The following is a 17,714-nucleotide window of genomic DNA, read 5'->3' as shown; positions in this document are numbered from 1 at the left end:
ATTAAAAAAAAAAAAAAAAGAATATAGAACCCTAAATAACTTACAGCATGTTGTTCTTTGCCCTTTGCAACATAGTGACTTTGTAGAAGCTAAAAAGTCACTGAGTAATACAAGAACTCAAAATAGATGCACGTAATCATATTATATAATTATATTATAAGCTGTGTAATACGAGAACTCAAAATAGATGGACGTAATAATTTAAAACTCTTTTAATGTCTTTAGTCAATTAGTCAAAGATCATGTCTAACAGACAAAGGCTGCATTAAATATGCCCAGCTGTTAATTGTGCTTATTATCTAAAACTGGACTTTGAAAATGGATTTAAATATAAATAAAACATTATAAAGCAACTTTTAAGGAAAAAAATTAAAATACTAATGGCAGAAGAAATCCGACTTACAAAGTTTTAGTCAATTTACAGTATGTAATATCAAACATAAAGTCCAGCCAAACTAGCAATAAGTATCTGAAGTTATAACCCCAAAGCTTATATTATCATTAATCATTAATTTATGTTTCTTTTCTTTTCTTTTTTTTTAATTTTTGAGAAGGAGTGTTGCTCTGTCACCAGGCTGGAGTGTAGTGGTGTGATCTCAGCTCACTGCAACCTCTGCCTGCCAGGTTCAAGTGATTCTCCTGCCTCAGCCTCCCATAATTTGTATTTTAATAAATAAATTAGCCTCTTGACTGATGCCTAAAATAAATGCAAATTAAATGTCTGAATAAGATGTGAAAAGGAATCATTTAAAGTTGTACAGTTTTGAATTGGCAACATTAAAAATTACCTCAAGAAATAGCAAAAGGCAATCTGCAGTTTTAAAAAGATTAACAAGATCATTCTTTTTATTAAAATAATTGTATATTTGAAGGCAAAATGGCATAACTATACACAACAGGAACTGAGGGACATCATGACCAGATTTCTAGGTCAACATACAGTCTTAGTAAGTTATATTAAAAACTTTCAGAATTAAGTTTGAGTATTCATTCCTCCTTTCTTCTGGTATTTCTTTAGTAAAAGAAATGAAGAGGAAATAAAAAATCCTTTTTTACGCTGTTACTCACTCCCATTTGCTCACCTGCTGAAATCTTTCTCCGTCTCCAGCTCTTCTTCTCCATGACCAAGACGCAGTAGGTGGCGCTCATCAATGTCTAATGCCATGATTTTCTCAAACAACTGGTTTAGGGCCTAGAGAATAAAGCAAGAAGGGTGATGGTGTGTTTTAAAGAATCAGCAGACACCTTTAAACACAGCAAAAACTAACATTTAAAAAGAATCAAAGTTGAAATGGGAGGAAATCGGCCTTAACTAGGCCACTTATAATACAATCAAATAGTATTTGTATAACTAGAAACCATAAAGCTACCCACCCATTAAAAGTTAGCTTTTAATTTATGAAAGGAGAAAGGCACTGGCTCAGATGCTATTTCTTCCAAGATGTAACAATTCCTAAAATAAACAACCATACTGAGTTTCATTTCATTCCACAACATTTCCTTGGTTGCAGAGAACTGGAAAAGCTTTTGCAGTTGGAGAAAGACAACAAGAAGGCAGTGAGTGTGTAGGTAGAATACATTAAGAAGATCAGAGGGTGGAAACATAAATTGCATCTTTCAAATCTTAGTATGGAAGTCTAATGTTCTCTATATAATAAAGAAAAGAGCACTCATTTATTGCAAACTATTCTGATGAAGGTCATTTAAAAGTCACTATTTTCTATCTATGAAATGTTCATAATTAAAGTTCCCTTGAACCCTGGTATTCATTATCTGAACCTCTGCAGTTTTAAGGTTTTACAGAAAGGCAAAAGTTTCATAGTATGGAGAGACTCACTAATAAAGTTATTATTTTAAAATGAGCCCCCATTCAAACGTCTCTCCTCATTTATCACTAGTCCAGCCCTGCCTGCGAAGTCAACATCCAGTCTTATAAACACCTAGGCTATGTAACGTAGGTACAGATATCCTTTACCATCAAAATTCTAGCAATGTGAGCTCTGAAACTCAAGACACTTAACACAAATTTTCAGAAAAATCCCCCAGTATCCACACTCTTGATACTCATCATCCAAAACTCAGGACCCAACAAAGCAGATTATATGATGTTACTCACTATCCAAATCTTCACTATTTAAACTTAAGAAGCACATAGATTTAGAGTAAAAGCAAAAACAAAAAACAAAAACCCCACAAACTTGCACACTATAATCTCAGAAAAAATTACATTATTCCATTGTTAATTAAAGTGATTTTGGAGAACTACTTGAATTATACATGCAAATGAAGATCTGGCAAACAAAACAGTTAACTGAAGGAAAACAATCAATTTGATGGGCATCAAGGGAAATTATTTGAATTTCAAAACAACAAGGCAGGTGTTTAGCGAGCCTTGAATTATGTGTCTACTTTTGCAAATTAATCTTTTCAATGATTGTGCTATACAAATCAATCATAAAGTAGAGGATAACTGTAGAAAGTCATATCAAGGTATGACAAAATAGTAAAAATATGTTAAAATAATACATGAATTATTCTGTTCATTCTAAGAATTTACAATAGGTATAGTACAGAATAAATTTTACTAAATAAAAAATTCTTTTCATAATTTGTTTCTTTTATCAAGACGAAGTCTAAATTGATCCCCTTTCAACTCCCACAAATTCAGTATATTGGACATATCACATACAATATATTATTATATAATTATACATATTACATAAATCCAGTATACTGGATAAGTTTATTACTTATAAACTTCAAAATATATAAAAATATGACAGGCAAATGAACTAAAAAGTATTATTTTTAAAACCTTACAAATTAAAAGTTAATGATCACTCAAATAACTGATATTTGAGCTTCCAAAAGCCCAATGCTTCTTTGTATACCAACTCTTTTTAAGACTGGTCAACTGAAGTCACCACTCTGAGAAAAAACTTTTAGAGGTTTCGACTACCACGCGAATTTCATAATGTGCTTCAGGGTGTTCTCAGAGTTGCCTGTCTCATCTTATACCAGATCTAATAAATGTTACTTGTTCTTCCCTCATTTCTTACAGCTTCAGAATGACTAACATAGCATACAGTCCGCTCATGTAATATTAGGTATACATTTCACATGGATTTGAAATTTAATCCAGTATCAGCACACTTTAGACCTCAGTCTTTTAGTAATATACATTCTATTAAATGAAGAAAAATGCTCCTAGTAAGGGTTAATGCTTATAATCTCAAAGTAAAAGTTCTAGTTTAGAATAGAAGGGGGGGAAAAAAATGGCGATTTAATTTAATCAAATATCTGACAATACTTTCAAATATGCTTAGCTTTTTCACATTATTAACCTCTCCAGTAGAAATAAAAGATTGGTTTTATGTATCCCTCAATGTAGTCTCATTATAAGCAGTGATAATCCAAGATAGCTCAACAGCAAATACTATTGAGATACTCCTCAACTTACAACGGGGTTACATTCCAATAAACCTATCATAAGTTGAAAATATCCTAAGTTGAAAATACATTTAACACACCTAACCTACCGAACACCACAGCTTAACCTAGCCTACGTAAAACATGATCAGAACACATATATTAGCCTATACCTGGGCAAAATCATCTAACACAATATGCCTGTTTTATAGTGAAATGTTTTGTATTGAATACCAAAATAAGAGTGAAAAACAGAATAGCTGTATGGGTACTTGAAGTACAATTTCTGCTGAATTCATATTGCTTTCACACATCATAAAGTCAAATATTATAGGTGAGAATAAGTCAAATCGAAAGTCAGGGACCATCTGTATCAATTAGCCTTTCCTGGTATTCTGTGGTACCTATGATCAGACTTCAATACAAGGAGAAATCATCTATCAATACATTCATTTCATTAATCCCCTGCTCCTTCTTTACCTCCCCCTCAACCCCTAAGCTACACAACTGCACATGTGCACATACACACAGGCATGCGCGCGCGCATGCGCGTGCGCGCGCGCACACACACACACACACACACACACACAGTCATTTACCTGATTGGAATGAGTAACAATTAGAGTCCTCTGTTCTGGGAAATTGTGGTAGATGTTGGATATGATCTGAACGGCCACATCTGTTTTTCCTGTACCAGGTGGGCCCACAACCTAAAAAGAAAATGAATACATAGCAAACTACTGAATTATCACATACTGTTAGAAACTGTGAAGTACAGAACTGAAAGATAAAATTAACAACTTCCATAGAGGGGCCCAATAACAGAATGAACAGGACAGAGCAAGAGTTGGTGAACTTGGAGATAGATCAGTAAGCTACACAACCTGAATAACAGAAAAAGACTGAAAAAAAATTAGAGACTCGTGAATCTACAGAACAGCATTAAAACATTTAACACTCACGTCAATAAATTCTAAGAAGAAGGGGAAAAAGAGTATGGCATAGAAAAAATTTTCGAAAAATTATGGCTGAAAATTTCCTAAATATGGCAAAATATATAAATCTACAGATTCAAGCAGCTCAGTGAACCCCAAGAAAATAACCCTAAAGAAATCCAAGCCCAGATACACCACAACTGAATGGTTAAAAACAAAAAGCAAAGAAAAAAATCCTCAGAGCAACCAGAGAAAAATGATATACTACATATAACAAAAAAATGTTTATAATGACTTTGGATTTGTTATCAGAAAACATGGAAGTCAGAAGGAAGTGTGGCAACATTTTAAGTGCTAAAAGGAAGAACTAGCAACCCACAATTCTATGTCCAGGTAAAGTATCTTTTGAGAAGATGTATCAGAGGCATTCTTTCATGAAGAAAAATAAAACTAACTTATATCTAGTAGACATGTTATAAAAAATGGTTTAAAAAAAAAAAAGTTCTTCAGACAGAAAGAAAATGCCACCAGAAGACACTTCGAATATTTAGAATAAGGAATAAATGGCAAATACAATAAAAGGCTATTTTTTCCTCTAGAGTTCTTTAAAATAAATATACAATAGAAAGCAAAAATTCTAATACTACCTGATAGTATCTTAATGTATTTAGATGTAACACGTAAAGCAACTACAATATAAAAGGGGAAGGAAGGCAAAGGAATCTGTATGGGAGTAACTATTTGTCATTAAACCTGAGGTGACAAAATACTGATTGTTAAGTAGGCTATGAAAAGTATATTGCAAATCCCTAGAATAGCCACTAAGAAAACACTACACCCAGAATATAATAAAATATAATAAAAGTATGATAGGCCAGGCGCAGTGGCTCATACCTGTATTCTCAGTACTTTAGGAGGCTAAGGCAGCAAATCACTTGAGACCAGGAGTTCAAGACCAGCCTGGCCAATATGGTGAAACACCATTCTCTACTCAAAATACAAAAAAGTCAGCACACCTGTAATCCCGACTACTTGGGTGGCTGAGGCACAAGAATCACTTGAACCTGGGAAAGCAGAGGTTGCAGTGAGCTAAGATGACACCACTACACCTCAGTCTGAGAAGTGAGACTGTCTCAAAAAAAAAAAAATAGAATAAATAAAAACATAATACTGAAAGCTATTCAAATAACACAACAGAAGCCAGCAAAGGGGAAATGGAAGAATACAAAATAAAGGGAACAAATAGAAAGTAAATAAAAATTGATAGGACTAAATCCAAACATGTCAATTAATTTGCATTAAATGTGAATAGTCTAAACACACAAGCTGGAAGACAGAGACTCTCAGAATGGATAAAGTAACTTCAGAGCAAAAAAAACTTCCAACAATGAGGACAGACATTATATAATACTAAATGGGGCCAATTTACCAAGACAACATAACAACCCTAAGGGTATAAAGCACTCATCCATGAAGCTTCAAAATACATTAAGCAAAAACTGACAGAACTAAAGGAGAAACAGAAGAATTCATAATTATAATGGGAGACTTCAACAGTCTGCTTTCAGTAATCAACAAAACAGACAGAAAATCAGCAATAATAGAGAAAAATTAAATAACATCAATGAAATAAATCGAATTGACATTTATAGGACAGTCCATTCCCAAACAACAGAATACTATACGCTGGGCCATAAAACAACAGAATAGTATATGCTGGGCCATAAAACAAATTTTAAGAAATTTAAAAAGCAAAAACCAAAAAATTAAAATCATACAATATGTTCTCTGACCATAATGGACTTTGACCAGAAATCAATAATTGGAAGATAACAAGGAAAACTCCAAATATTTAGAAATTAAACACACTTCTAAATCAGTTGTCAGCAGACATTTTCTGTAAAGAGCCAAAGAGGAAGCATTTTCGGCTCTGCAGGCTAAGAAATCCCTGTTGCAAGTAATTACCTCTGCTATTGTAGCACAAAAGTGGCCATAGGCAATACAGAAACAAGTGGATGATAGATGTGCTAATTACACTGATTTGATCATTACACAATGTATACAGTCATCAAAACATCACATCATACTCCATAAATATGTACAATCATGTCAATTAAAAATGAAACAAAACTTTAAGCCAGGCACGGTGGCTCACACCTGTAATCCCAGTACTTTGGGAGGCTGAGGTGGGCAGATCAACTGAGGTCAGGCATTCAAGAGCAGCCTGACAAACAAGGAGAAATCCCATCTCTACTAAAAATATGAAATTAGCTGGGCATGGTGGCACATGCCTGTAATCCCAGCTATTTGGGAGGCTGAGGCAGGAGAATCACTCAAACCCAGAAGGCAGAGGCTGCAATGAGCCGAGATTGCGCCATTGCACTCCAGCCTGGGCAACAAGAGCGAAACTCCATCTCAAATAAAATTAAAAATAAATAAATAAAACTTTTTTTAATAAAAAAAGAAAAAATGGGCACAGTCATATTCTAATAAAACTTTATAATATAACACTGAAATGAGCAGCAAGATCTCTAAATACTTAAGAACCTACACTTACTTATAAATACTTAAATTCAGCTGGGTTGCTGTCCTTCAAATAGAACACATTCTAAATTCTGTTACTTCTAAATCTATGTCAAAAACAGGTGTGGCTGGGTGTGGTGGCTCACACCTGTAATCCCAGCACTTTGGAAGGCTGAGGCAGGTGGATCACCTCAGGCTAGGAGATCAAGACCAGACTGGACAACATTGTGAAACCCTGTCTCTACTAAAAATACAAAAAATTAGCCGGCTCAAGGGGTGGGGGCCTGTGATCTCAGCTTCTCAGGAAGTTGAGGCAAGAGAATCACTTGAACCTGGGAGGTGGAGGTTGCAGTGAACTGAGATCACACCACTACACTCCAGCCTGGGCAACAAGAGCAAAACTGTGTCAGGGGTAGGGTGGGTGGACAAAAAACAGGTTTAACAATTCTCTTACCATAGTCAGTCCAGGCTGCATTCCAGCACGGATGGCTTCTATCTGTGTATGAGTGAACTGAATCGTATTACTGCAAAAAGAGTAAATAAAAAGTTGGTATGGATAAATGACACATAGTGTAATACAAATTTAGACAACAATTACCAGTGATCTAAATATCTGCTCTGTATTTACTACAGTTCTCTTCAATCTCTTCTGAATGACTCCCTTCACCTCTACCCCCCAACACAGACAATTAAAATGGAATTATAGTTATTTTTCAATATTTAACCCATCCCAGACCTCATATGGAGTGCCAAAGTTCTGGTTCCCATTCTAATACTAAATATAATGCCAATTTACTAGTTATGGCACACATGCATTAGGACTACTGCTATATGTAACATAGAGTCAAGAAGTAAGAATGCTTTGCTCAAATTAAGGTAGCCCTGTAAAACTTACTTCTCATAGTGCCTGAAAATGTTTCTTTTTGAAATATTATGACTACAGGATGGCCTAAAATTCAGTTATTGAGCTGAGTGACAGAACAGAAAGAGAGAGGGTTCCAAAACAGAAGTTTTACAGTTTTAAAAGAAATAGAAAATTTTAAAACATTCCAAATTCAGTTGAAATAGCAAACTATTATTCATTATTACAATTAGAATAGGTAGTAAAATTACCGTTTGGGTTGATTGTAAGGATAAGGACCCCTATTAGGAATAACATGGGGCTCAACAATTAAGGTTTTTGCCTCCTCAGTGTCTTCATCTTCCACATCCGCATCTTTCCTTTTCTTCCCTTTTCCACTTCTAACTGGAAAAGTTATCCTACAATACCAAAACTTTTGTTCATTTTCACAATTAACAAGGATTTACTGAGTGCCTATCTGGTGCATGACAGTGTATGCAGGATAATCAGAGGAATAAGAAACATTTCTGGCTTAAGGGAACTCACTATCTTTATGTAAACTCTGAAAACCGTGGAGTTACAAGCACTAACATGGGTGTTAAGAGTTTTCACATTTAAAAAAGTCACTCAGTTAACAGAGAATTAAGGGAGAATTTAAAGAAACATTAAATACTATGTCGGGTGCACTGCAAAGTGTTTTATTCATTGTCCTTCATTTAATCAGAAACAATTTCATGGGACAGGTGGTATCTAAGATGAGTCTCAAAGAATTTAGACATTCAAAGATGGGAAGAAAAGACATTCCTGGAAAGAGGCAACAGCAGAGGCCAACTACAAGCAGCCTATTTTGCCTGAGAATAGGGTAGAGAAAAATAGGTTGAAGACACAGGAGTCTTGTTATGACAGGAGCCTTGTTATGACATTTCTAGAACATGAAGCATTTAAGGCAGAGGGTTATAACCTGGAGTTAGGAGGTAACTCCCCACAGATACCTCAGGGAAGTCAATGAACCCCCTAAGATTGAGCTACACAATTAATTTTCTATGTGTACTTTTTCCAGTCTTCTTTCACATTCTAAAAAAATAGATAACACCAAAAAATACTAAGAGCCAAAGAGGCCAAGAGGTCAGCACTTATTTTGGTAAGAAATAGGAGCAATCAGCTTTTTAGCTAGGCAGTGAATAGCTACGGATTCAAGTGAGGAAAGACTGGGAGGAAATAATTTGCTACTACAAAGACTGCTGAAGGTCTAAAAAGGAAGTGGCACATGAAAAAACTATCCTCAAGGCAAAATCTCTGAGATACAGCAGGAGTTTTACGAGAGTAAAAAAAAAAAAAAAAAAAAAAAAAAAAAAAAAAAAAAAAAAAAAAAAAAAAAAAAAAAAAAAAAAAAAAAACGCTGAGATTTCAAGACAGAGGAGTAGAAAAATGTCTTTGCCATAAATAGGATTAGGAAAGTATGGAGGAAGACTAGGTTTGGGTGTATAAAGGATATGTTTATTTAACATGTAGAATTAGTTATTATTTTGAGATAGAGTCTCACTGTTCCCCAGGCTAGAGTGCAGTGGTGTGATCATAGCTCACTGCAGCCTCACTCTCCTGAGCCCAAGTGATCCTCCCACCTCAGCTTCCTGAGTAGCTGGGCCTGTAGGCACACACCAAATCTTGCTAATTTTTTTTTTAATAGACATGAAGTCTCAGTTGCCCAGGCTGGTCTACAATTCCTGGCATCAAGCAATCCTCCCAACTTTGCCTCCCAAAGTATTGGGATTACAAGCATAAGGCACCACACCTGGCCTAGAATTACTACACACACACACACACATACACACACACACACAGAGCAATCAACTGAAAGCTATGTGTTTTCTAATTTCTAGCTAAGAAAGTAATCTGTAGGCTACCACCCATAGGTATACTCAGTGCCTTACCACTAATCCATATGAAGGAATTCAGGGAATAATAACCAATTATTTCAGGTACTTTGTTTAATGTTCACTTAATTTTTAGGACCGGAACTAATTTAACATTAAATATGACTATATTCTAAGTATTTATTTTATTTATTTAGAGAAGGGGTCTTCCTCTGTCACCCAGGCTGGAGTGCAGTGGCACAATCATAGCTTACTGCAGCCTTAAACTCCTGGATTCAAGCAATCCTCCTGCCTCAGCCTCCTAAGTTGCTGAAATTACAGGTGTGTGGCATCACGCCCAGCTACTTTTTGAATTTTTTTAGAGATGGCATCTTGCTATGATGCCCAGGCTGGTTTCGAATTCCTGGCCTCAAGCAGTCCTGCCTTAGCCTCCTGAGTCACTGGGATTACATGCATGAGCCATTGTGCCTAGCTATACACAAATTTGAACATTCCAAATTTGTGAAAGCAAGCAAAGTTAAAAGAAAAAAAGATTTTTTTTTTCCTAAAAACAAAGTTCAACATCACATGGCTGTATTAGTTGGGAGACATAGTAGACTATGCATAAATGCAATGACATTTAGTCAAATGCTATAAATATATTTATACATTTCTCTTCAGACAATAAGCATTTATTGATCCCTTATTAGGCATTAGGCTACTTTTACTGTGGTCTTAAAACAGCTTCTGCACTTAGATTCAAGCATAATAAAGTTATCCCAGCGATTATTTGGTGAAGGTAGGAATTGCTAAAACAAAATCCATGGTACAACTTGAATGTTCATTGAAGGAGAAAAACAAACAAAAAAACAAAATCCAAATATAGTACTCAAAACTCACTTTAGCTAACAATCCTGATGCCATAACGCACACTGACTACAGAATGCTGGAAAGGAACATACCCAGTTCTGACTTTACCTGAAAGGGGGTATTTGTAGAGCAGGGTCTTCCACAGTTACTTTAACATTATGACCAGGGAAGCTGGCTTTTAAATGCTCAATGGAGAGAAATGTATCATTGAAATCAAGGGTGGCAATCTGATTGGGCATTTTTGAGTAATGTGCGCTACTTGGGTCCCCATAACCTAAAATGATATCATGCAGCCAGTCAGGTACCACACAATCAGTATTCATCAGGTTCCGAATAGTTTCCAGCACAGCCTGTCAGTAAAAGGACAGAAAAAGATGGTGTCAATAAGACATCTCAAACATTTGCACTTACTGGAATGCAAAGCCGACTGTACTAATCCAGAATTCCCAAGTGTTTCTGAGCAAGAAGCTATTTTCCGCTGGCTGACAGGTGCTTGGCTAGACTGAATCAACAGCTATATTTTCAGCTGATACCATACACTGGGTTAAACAAAAGACCAAACTTAGCAAGAACACTTTATCCGTTAAGAGTTCACTTAGACAGAATGACATAAATTAATTTACCATTTGACTCCTATTGAGTAGGATGAAAACCAGACTCAGGTCGACACAACAGTAAGAAAACAATCTAGAACAAAGCTTTAAAGAAAATACTTCCTCTCAGAAACTCCTGGAGTTTTTCCCTCTTTATATTCCATAGTTCTTTAATGCTAAAATCACGCACAACCAGAAGTACACTAATGTACGCTTCAGGGCCGAGCGCGGTGGCTCATGCCTGTAATCCCAGCATTTTGGGAGGCCGAGGCAGGTGGAACACGGGGTCAAGAGATCGAGACCATCCTGGTCAACATGGTGAAACTCCGTCTCTACTAAAAATACAAGAAATTAGCTGGGCATGGTGGCGCGTGCCTGTAATCCCAGCTACTCAGGAGGCTGAGGCGGAATTGCCTGAACCCATGAGGCGGAGGTTGTGGTGAGCTGAGATCGCGCCATTGCGCTCCAGCCTGGGTAACAAGAGCGAAACTCCGCCTGCGAAACTCCGCCTAAAAAAAAAAAAAAAAAAAAAAAAGTATGCTTCAACTGTGATGAAACGTCACAATTTAAAAATGTTAAAATTAGCACTGTGAGAAGAAATAAAAAAGTGAACAAAATGATAAAAATAAAGAAAATATCAATTATATTTCAGAAGGAAATAATCAGGGCTATAATAAAAGGTCACTGAAGTAAACAGCATATATGCTGTCAAAGGTAATTACAAAAAGCCAAAGCAAATCTTAGACTTTCCAAAAATCATTTCAACAAAGTGATCTATCTCACACAAAGAAATCTAGAGGCTAGGCTATTAATTTCAAGGAATAAAATAACCAAACCGACAATTTTTAAATCATAAGTGCTATACAACTTTTGAAAATGATAAGATAGTATATGTTAATCACATCCTTAATCACATTGCCTTGCTTTTACACTTGTCACTACCTGAAATTCTCTTGTTCAGGTATTCGGTTATTTGTTTTATCCCTACTATCCCTAATACCACTTGTTTAAATCCTACCAAAATATAATTCCCACAAAAGTAGGGATCTAGGAACAGTTTAAATATGGAATGGGTGAATGAAGGAATACCCAAATGAGTATATTCACATAACAGTGATGAATAAGATCAGGGCTCTGCCTTCTAAGGAAATTACAGTTTTAGTAGCAAGATAAAATATGTCCTAACTGTAACAGAGCAGCAAATGTGGTAAATAGTAAAGAATGTTACAAAATACAATGGGAATACAGTTCACAGTGAATGAGAGAGATGGATGCAGGGGACACTTAACATTAGGAAAGGTTTCATGAAGGAAAATGGCATTTTTATTGAACTCAAGTAAAAGATTTGTGATGGAGCTTTGATTTACTTCACCAAGAATAGAAAGTCAAAGAAATGTTCTGAGAAGGAGAGTAAAGTGATCAGTGTCACACAGTAGGAGGAAACATGGAAAACAGGTGACTGGCTATGAGCAGACTCAAGGGTAGACAAAGAAGAGGCTTCTATAACTGTCTAGACAAAAAATAAAGTATCCAGATGAGGACAGCTTGTATACACTGGAAAAGAGAAAAGGCAATAAATAAGGGATGCTACACAGGCACATAATGAAACACCAAAAACACATAAAGAGCAGTTTTTTCCTAAACATAGGCAAATTAATCATTCTCCTTCTTTCTTGGATCAGAAACTAAATGCCTCCTTTGAACTTTTAGGACGCTTTTATCTAGAGCCTTTTTATGGCGTTGGGCACCTTCTAACTGTCATGGTAGGTATTTGTCTATATTTCTAACTTCTCTAAAGGTATCAGCTGTGTCTGATTCATCTTCATAAGATTCATCTCAGCACAGTATCAGATTTACAGTAGGTACTAAATAAAATAGTCAAACAAATATAAGAAAGGATTTTTTCACTTTTCAGTAAAATAACTGAGATTTATTTACTGAAAACTGACCAACTGTGACAGTTATAGAAAGCTTGGAAATTCTTCGATTTCTCCAACCTTCATTCCCTCAATAAATGTTTATTAAGAACATACTATATAACAGGTACAGTTCTATGTGCTAAGGATACACTGGCAAACAAAACAAAGATCCTGTCCTCATAAACTTGCTTCTTCATTGCTTTCTAATGAAGAATTCAGATATGTAACAAATGTATAATCATCAGTTATGATAACAGCTCTGGGGAAAAATAAGGGGAATACAGTAGAGAATCATGAGATGCTACTTTAGGTAAGGTTGCCAGGGAAGGCTTCTCTTAGGAGGTGACATTGAAACAGAGTTGCCCATGTCAGGTGAGGAAATGAACCATGTAAATACCTGGAGATAACTGTCTAGGTAGAAGGAACACCATGTGAAAAGTCTTGGATTATTTAAAAAAACGGCAAAAAGGGCAGTATGACTGACATGGAGTGAATAGGGAAAAAGTGTTAGAAAATGATGTTGGAGAGGTAGCCAAAAGACAGATAATGATAGGGCCTTTTGGATTATGGTAAGAACTTTCTAATGTGATAGGAAGCCATTAAAGAATGTTAAATGGGGGTATCAAGGTAAACTTCACATTTTAAAAGGATTATTTGGCCATTATGTGGATATGTGTAAGGGGAGGAACAGACAAGAAAGGAGGCGGGAATATAAGAGATAAAGGTGATGAGCTAATTAGACTTACTGATGGATTAGAGGAAGAGTATGAGACAAAAAGAAATCAGGGATATCTCCATTAGTGTACAACAACCGGGGGAGATGAAGAACAAGTTCTGCTGTTTGAAATGTCTTCTTTTTTCAATCACAACAAAAGGGTTACATAAAAGTAATAAAATGATAGGAATGTCTAAGAAGTACTGCACTTTGGGAGAAAGAGAAAAGAAAAGCACTCTTTCTGCAAAAGCTACATATTATCAAATGCTAGAACTGTTCAATGTTTAAATTTTACAATATAGTTTCAAATAATGGTTTTAAAAAACTATCCTTTACTAAAATTCTTCTCCCCACAATTATTCTAAAAGTAAAATTTTGAGCCACCAAACCTCTCTTTCCCACTAATTAGTAAAGTAAAAATATATCATATAGTACTTCAGAGCCTTAAGGTTCCATATCTTTATTTTTAAAGTGACTTGAAAGTATATCTACTTTTGATTTAAAAAAAGAAGCCCCAGTAAACAAGTAAGCAAGTTTTCTTCACCTCATAATAGGGCACTAACTGAGTACTTAACATACAAAGAGCAAAAAAGGAGGTGGACCTTTAGAATAACACCTGGATTCATCTATATTTTAAGTTTTTAACTCCTCAAAAGACAAAATAGATTTAACAAATGAATTTCTTTAATTTTTTATATTTCATCAATGTTAAAAGTTTAAGAGGATTGCTTATAATAAAAATATAAGCAGTAATTATTTTCTCAACAAATCTTCCTCTAACCAAATATCTTTGTATTTATGTCATAAAAGTCACTTAAATTATCACATAGTACTTTTAGTTACATAGCACCCAAATTACCTTAAAGTTATTTTCCTTTGGTTTTCTTCTCATTATTATATTAAAAGTTTCATACACATCCTCTGCTCCATTTTGTATAGTATTGGTCATATCTTGTTGATACTGGTTTGGATCCAAAAACACTCTAAATGTCCTTGACTCTCCTCTAAGATTGGGTCTGGGTTCAGGTCCTGAGGAATTTGAAAAAGTTTGTTAAATAAAATATATATTTTTCAAATATCTAAGTAAGTTAACAGCATTTCTTGTTTAGAAATGATGAGTAAATGGTTCTGGCTTAACTCCAATCATTCTTCCCAAATTAGAATGCCCTCCACTTACCCACTTCAAATTCTAAGAAGCTGAAAGTATTTTCTTCTTTCTCTAAATTCTTACTATTTCCTTCCAGAGCAGACATGTAATGTCTACAATGCAACACCATGATTTGCAATAATTTGTACACGCATTCAACTAAAATAGGAGCACTTGGATGTCAAACAGCGTATCTTTACTTTTGACACTCTTAGCTCCTACTACTGCCTTACATATAGTAAGTACTCAATAAATATTTTCTAATTAAATATATGTATTTTAGAATTTAAGGCATAGTTTTCTATCCCTTAATTTGACAGAGGTTCATCACTTTTCACATCCTTCCACATTCCATACCTAGTATAACCAGCATGAAAGGAAATTTCACATACACAGAAATGTGGGATACTAATGGTTGCAAGACCAGAGCCTTTCTTTCCTCTCTGACATATCTCCTCTTTTGGCGGGGGGCAGGGGGTCTTAGACCTCCAACTTTGGTTCCATTATGTGGCCTTATGCTTATTCTATCCATATTCCAATTCCTTTCTCCTATTTTATTCTAGAGACAGAAAACCTAATCATCAGAAGTTTAGCAATGATATAATCTCTAAACCACAGATGATAGAAACTGATTCAAGTTTCAAAAGAAGTTTAACAACCAAATTGTAAAATAAGCACTAGCCATGTATGCAGTTATAATTTAATAATAATAAGTATTATAAAGGAAGTTAGGACAACGAAAGCAAACCCTTTGTGTCAATTTAGTAGATAACACAACTAAAAAATATTACTTAAGAAGCAAAATAGGCAAAGACGTTCAATACATATACTCTTTCAAAAATATGTCACCATACCATCTTCAATGACACGTCCTTTATCATCCAGCATGCCCTGAATTTCACAGCCTCTGACATAAACCAGGCCAACCTGCTCAATAAAAGGTCTCCTTCGGTCAAACTTAGTGCCATAAGGTTTTGTGGGACGTACAGTAATTAAAAAGCATACATCATGCTTACGAAGACCTGGTAAGATATGAAGACATTTTCATTTATTAGAATTTCATTGTTTTCAGTCTCTTGTAGGCAAATTCTAATTTGTCTCTCTACCGCTTATCTTTGGTAGAGAGATATCACAAGTGACCAGTGATTATTACTGCACTGTAACACAACTATGGGCTTTTCTATAATCTTTAATACTCAATATTTCATAGCATTAATTGAAATGAAAACCTCTTTATATTAAAATTAGAAACATTCATGCCAGGAATACATTACTGAATAAGCCCTCCAAAGTCATGCTACAGCTCCAAAATTGGATGCTCGTCATCATTTTTATTTTTAACATTCTTAATAAGTAACCAAAAATACGGTTGGCATACAATCCATCTATATCATATTTAGCAGGTTTTTAATATCAGTTTAAACTTTCTATCAGTGTTCTTCCAAAGACAGCCTAATTGTATTTCACTAAAACAGGTCAACTCTAGAATAATTCATCAGGGCAAAAAAGTATGTTTACAGATATAATCTTGAGAAAGCTGGTTGAATATACACAGTTTCAGTTGGCAAATAATTTCTGAAAACAAATCCATTAAGGGAATTTTTATAAGTGAATGTCAAGAAACAGGAGTCTTGTGCCAAAGTCCATAGCTTCTCAACTGCTAGACCCAATAATGGACTCAAATGGCTTCCCAGTTCCATTAAAAGTAGAGAAACTGGAAGACAAGGATTATAAAATTAGACCATACAACATGTAATGCTACACCACTTAATCTTCATTCCATTTCTGATGTTTTTGTTAGCCATTATATGACATAAATGTAAATGTAAACAGTCTGCTTGCTCATAATCTTATTAACAACAAACACAATGAAATCAAATCAGCAATGTGGGTGTATGGCTAATAGTACTGAAAATATTTTGGTTTGTTTTAATTGGGGGACTGGTTAGGGTGTGGGTAAAGGTAGAAATAATAACTCTATTCATAATACTGACTTAATTATTTCCCAATAAATTCTATGCAAAGCAGCAAGAGAAGTAATGAGAATGAACCAGGAATTGTTCTACTATCTGAGTTGTACTACTTGCATGATGTCTGATCTGCATAACTCATTAAAACTTCTAAGTCTAGGCCAGCCACGGTGGCTCACGCCTGTAATCTCGGCACTTTGGGAGGCTGAGGTGGGTGGATCACCTGAGGTCAGGAGTTCAAGACCAGCTGGGTCAACATGGTGAAATCCTGTCTCTACTGAATATACAAAAATTAGCTGGGCATAGTGGCGGGCATCTGTAATCCCAGCTACTCAGGAGGCTGAGGCAGGAGAATCGCTTGAACCCAGGATGGGGAGGTTGCAGTGAGCCAAGACCACGCCACTGCCCTCCAGCCTGGGTGACAGAGTGAAACTCCATCTCAAAACAACAACAACAACAACAACAAAACTTCTAAGTCTAAAAGCCAAAGAAGGAGTCCTGAGAAGTCATTGATCCTCTACCAAGATAGGAGTTACTTTTTGGCATTACTGAGGAATGACTTCTTGCTCCTCCCTAAAGCAAACCACTTTACTCTGTGACATCTTAGATCTACATTTTTTAAAATCCTGTATTACAATGAGCTCAACTCTCTCTCTCCTTATAACCATTTGTACCCACCTAAACCTAGCTGTGCTTTCTGCAGCATTTCCATTTCATTAATTCTGTTTCCTTAACTTTAAATGAGAATACCGAAGATAAGGGCTTGAGTTTCACGCCTTTTCAAAGGGACAAGCGGAATGTTTTATGGTATTTTAAAATCTTTAAAATTAGGCCGGGCGTGGTGGCTCAAGCCTGTAATCCCAGCACTTTGGGAGGCCGAGGCGGGTGGATCATGAGGTCAAGAGATCGAGACCATCCT

General features: G+C 35.5%; 1 protein-coding gene across 1 annotated transcript in view; it reads right to left on the bottom strand.

Annotated features, from left to right (window-relative positions):
- Nucleotides 1–17,714, bottom strand: part of AQR (aquarius intron-binding spliceosomal factor) — a 115,508-nt gene that overhangs the window by 39,682 nt on the left and 58,112 nt on the right. Inside the window, exons 18-24 of the mRNA XM_037742364.1 lie at nucleotides 15,680–15,847; nucleotides 14,538–14,707; nucleotides 10,560–10,801; nucleotides 8,001–8,147; nucleotides 7,342–7,411; nucleotides 4,029–4,139; nucleotides 1,083–1,192 (exon numbers count right to left, since the gene is read on the bottom strand). Of these exons, the coding sequence (XP_037598292.1) occupies nucleotides 1,083–1,192; nucleotides 4,029–4,139; nucleotides 7,342–7,411; nucleotides 8,001–8,147; nucleotides 10,560–10,801; nucleotides 14,538–14,707; nucleotides 15,680–15,847 (1,018 nt within the window). The remainder of the gene's footprint in view (nucleotides 1–1,082; nucleotides 1,193–4,028; nucleotides 4,140–7,341; nucleotides 7,412–8,000; nucleotides 8,148–10,559; nucleotides 10,802–14,537; nucleotides 14,708–15,679; nucleotides 15,848–17,714) is intronic.

This window comes from Cebus imitator, unplaced genomic scaffold (assembly GCF_001604975.1).
Source record: "Cebus imitator isolate Cc_AM_T3 unplaced genomic scaffold, Cebus_imitator-1.0 Scaffold119, whole genome shotgun sequence".
NCBI lineage: Eukaryota > Metazoa > Chordata > Mammalia > Primates > Cebidae > Cebus > Cebus imitator.
The sequence above is the reverse complement of the archived record's forward strand: the minus strand, read 5'-3'. Positions and strand labels throughout refer to the sequence as shown.